This window comes from Macrobrachium nipponense, chromosome 19 (assembly GCF_015104395.2).
Source record: "Macrobrachium nipponense isolate FS-2020 chromosome 19, ASM1510439v2, whole genome shotgun sequence".
Taxonomy (NCBI): Eukaryota; Metazoa; Arthropoda; class Malacostraca; order Decapoda; family Palaemonidae; genus Macrobrachium; species Macrobrachium nipponense.
Window position 1 is genome coordinate 16,684,110 of NC_061088.1, and position 3,823 is coordinate 16,687,932.

General features: G+C 37.9%; 1 protein-coding gene across 1 annotated transcript; it reads left to right on the top strand.

Annotated features, from left to right (window-relative positions):
- Positions 1 to 1,666: 1,666 nt before the first annotated feature.
- LOC135211153 (transcription factor Adf-1-like) lies at positions 1,667 to 3,665 on the top strand. The gene is made up of 2 exons (XM_064244334.1): positions 1,667 to 1,799; positions 3,328 to 3,665. Exons 1-2 carry the CDS (start codon positions 1,667 to 1,669, stop codon positions 3,663 to 3,665), a joined length of 471 nt encoding a protein of 156 aa, XP_064100404.1.
- Positions 3,666 to 3,823: the final 158 nt, after the last annotated feature.

The window sequence follows — 3,823 nt, forward strand, 5'->3', positions numbered from 1 at the left end:
AGGGAGGCTGAAAGTGGGGAAGGCCCTTCTTAGAGGAACAAGTTTGAATTCCATGTCTTGCTTTCATAACGGGGAGACTTTCCTGCCACCATACACTGAAGTCGTGGCTGAAGACCTGAAGTTACCTATGTTGTCCTGGAGGACTTGAAGGGGACAGCATATGGTGGATAAAAGATTCAAGGATTCCAGGTTATTAGAATTACTTCTCCACCATTGCCTAAGATCCACTCCCTACTGAGTGTTAAGTGCTGGAATAGGGTAATTCCGCAGAAAAGCTCTGTGGGGAGCCATGTTTAGTACCAGCCCCTCGAGAACGATGTAAAAACTTTAATGAAAGACAGTGAATTCTTGAATTATCTAGTCTTACTGTATAGACACCCTTTTCTGCATTGTTATTGTTAGGTAAAAATATAGATGTTTAGGGGCTCTTTTGCAGAATCACCAAATAGAAGTGCAGACATATGCACTCCACCCACACCTTTTCTGGCTTGTAAAATTCTTCAAGCAGGATGTGGTACGAAAGTAGCTTGCTTGCTATGCTGAACAGTAGGGAGCTTTCTGGTCCACTGATCACACTAGGACAACCTAATCCAAGACACCACAATCAAGTAGCACCCTTGAGTGTGCCTATCTAGAGATGAGATGAGCTCAGCCAAGTCAGACTGTGAGAATCACTGATACATAGCCTAGCTGAATTTAGCCATAGATTGGCCCACCACAGAATGTAGCCTAGATTAGTCTAGATTAAGCCTACTTAATCACAGACTTGGGTTTGGTGAAGTTTCTGTCAAGACCTAGCATAGACCTATGGAATACCCTAAGGTAGGGTATCCTACTGTCTACATCTTATGTTTTACCTCTAGCGCAAATATTTGTGAAAATTTGGCCACTAGAACATGCCAAGCAATGGGGTACTTCCAGCACTTAAAACAGGGAACTAGACTAGGCTAAGCGGTAGAGGAAAAGCTGGGCATCGGGGCGCCGAAGGGATACAACAAATAAATATTAAAGTTAGTCCTAAGATACCGTAAAATTAAAGTTTAGGGTAAATTTTCAATGAAACAATATAGAATTGTGTAGCCTACGACCCCCAACACCGAAATTCTAAAACTATAGCGACATCGAAGAACAATAGATGGAAAGATGGTGCTAACTGGAATGGCTATAGTATTTTATGAGTACAAATTTACCTCATATATAATTGGTTCTTCACGGTAATACGGCATAATTACCTTATATTATTTTTCATTTCTTAAACATCCTTTATCTGGCGTGGAAAGTGGAAAACACTTCGAAACTCCTACAAGGTAAAGGCAAAACACAACGGGTATCAGAACCAAACAATGTGACTTGCACCTGGTGGCGGCTGGACTTGAAGGGGACAGCATATGTCAACGCAGAACGCTTAGTTTCCTATTAAGGCTACGGTTACTATGGATGCGATTTCTGACGAATATCTGTTTGGACGAATTCTGACGAATTCGAAGAAAAACAAACGCATGCATTCCAATGAGAGTGTTTACAGTGGCAGCAACGAACACGTCAGAACACGTACGAAGTCGTCAGAACCAGTTGAGCGTTCAAAGAAGTTTGACTTTTTCACGAGACCTGTGTATGTTTTTGGTATTTTTGTGCATTGAATTTTGATTGATTTTATTATTCCACCATGGATAACGATAAATTGATCAGCCTTGTGTACGAGAACAGGTGTTTGTGGGATATGAGAGACAAAAATTACCATAACAGAGATATTTCTCTGCAAAAGTGGGAGAAGATTGCTACAGAACTCAACACTAGCAGTAAGTACAATTTTTTATTTTGATGTGGGGTTTACATTTTAAGCAATTAAAAAGTAATTGGGACATAATTTACCATTACAGAATTTCTTGCATATTACTTGCTGTAATTAACGGTAAATGATTTATAATATAATAAATTCTATATGTTTTTAGTAAAGAACTAGATAACTTTGCATATACAGACAATGGCTTAGCGGCTCGGGCACCGTTCGGGTAGTGTTCAAAGCCAAAATGTTTACAGTGTGTCGGTACTGAGTGTATTTTTTTTTTTTTTTGTTTTTTTTTTTTTTTTTTTTTTTTTTTTTTTTTTTTTTTTTTTTTTTATGACTTCCTGTGTGTGTTATTTTACTTGAGACCATAACATACTACTACAAAGATTGAGAACTTTTATTGCCTAATGAGCAATTCTTAATAGTAAATCTTGACCAATAATTGGTTTATTACATAAGAAATTATGATTAATGCTTATAGTTTATCCATCAGAACATGACTTTTAGAGCTATAGATTATTACAGTAGGTTGTATTGAACCGGAATTTCACCTGCTGGACTAACAAAATAATTCTTCAAGGTTTCTCTAGCCTCATTTGCGCTTCTTCCGTAGTGATTATATCTCCGTGAAACTGGGACATTGTGTAGTGGCTCAATGTCCATCTCAGGAATATCAAGGGAAGTAAGACCTTCCTCATCGATGATTATGTTATGCAAAAGACAAACGCATTTAACTACAATGTCTACTTTACTAGGACAGATTTGCAGTTCAGTTTTTAAACACCTCCATTTTGCTACCAGAATACCAAAGGCACATTCCACGCACCGTCTAGCTCTTGATAGTCTATGATTAAAAATCCGTTCTTCAATAGTAAGTCTTTGCCTTGAATATGGTTTCAATAAATAAGTTTTCAGAGGATAGGCATCATCCCCCGACAGAACAAAGGCTGCTGAAATGTTGGTTGAAGGAATATTTTCATTCTTTGGTATGCTTAAAGTGTTTGCTTCAAACCGTTGATAAACATTTGAATCTGAAAAGGTTCCCCCATCACTTTGCTTACCGTAAGCTCCAACTTCAACAGTAATGAACTTGTAATTTGCATTAGCTATTCCCTGCAATACAACAGAAAAATAACCCTTATAGTTGAAATATATCGACCCTGTTTGTTCGGGACATTTCATGCGAATGTGTTTCCCGTCTATACAACCGAAGCAGTTTGGGGAAGTTCCATTTGTTGTAGAAGTCTTTCGCGATGATTTTCCATTTCTCGGCAGTAGGCAAAGACATATGTATACCACAGAAGCACTCCCATATAGCTTGACAAGTTTCGTACACTATGTTTCGAATAGCACAGTGTGAAATTCTATAGAAGCTTAGTGCTCGAAATGACATCCCAGTTGATAGAAATCTGTAATAAGAAACAACTATTTACAATGAAATAAATCAACATATATATTAAAGCAAAATTTCAAAACACTAACATAACACTAGTTTACAATTTAACACATTGATTAATATTTTTTCTCTCTAATTTCAGGTGAATCAGCCAAAACTAAGTGGCGAGGTTTGAGGGACACATTTCGCAAGGAACTGGCCAAGAATCCTACAAAACGGAGCGGAGACGAAGGAGGAATCATCAAAGAGTATAAATGGGCCTATTTCAAAACCATGGAGTTTCTGAAGGACCAATTTCAAAAAAGAAAATTGCAGGGCAATGTCCCGAGTGAGGCAACATTTGATGAAGACACACAGAATTCAACTACTATTTTTTCCCCAGATCCCCCTGAAATCGAACCAGAATCACAAACACAAACTGGCGAATCACCTCAGAACACAACGAATGAAACGCCACCACAAAACTTTGCTGCTCCTTAGAAAAAAATGGCCAGGTTAAATAATGCCACTGCGGTTAAAAAACTGATTATGCTTGAAGAGCAAAAAATTCAAATGTTCAAGGAAAGAAATTCAGCTTCTCTAAACGAAGATCCGGACTATCATTTTCTCATGAGTTTACTGGCATATTTGAGGAAAGT

Bases quoted from the DNA above. Each gene is read 5' to 3' on its own strand.
- LOC135211153 (XM_064244334.1), top strand. From the start codon at position 1,667: ATGGATAACGATAAATTGATCAGCCTTGTGTACGAGAACAGGTGTTTG. The intron at 1,800-3,327 runs GTAAGTACAATT...CTCTAATTTCAG, and splicing joins TACAGAACTCAACACTAGCA to GTGAATCAGCCAAAACTAAG.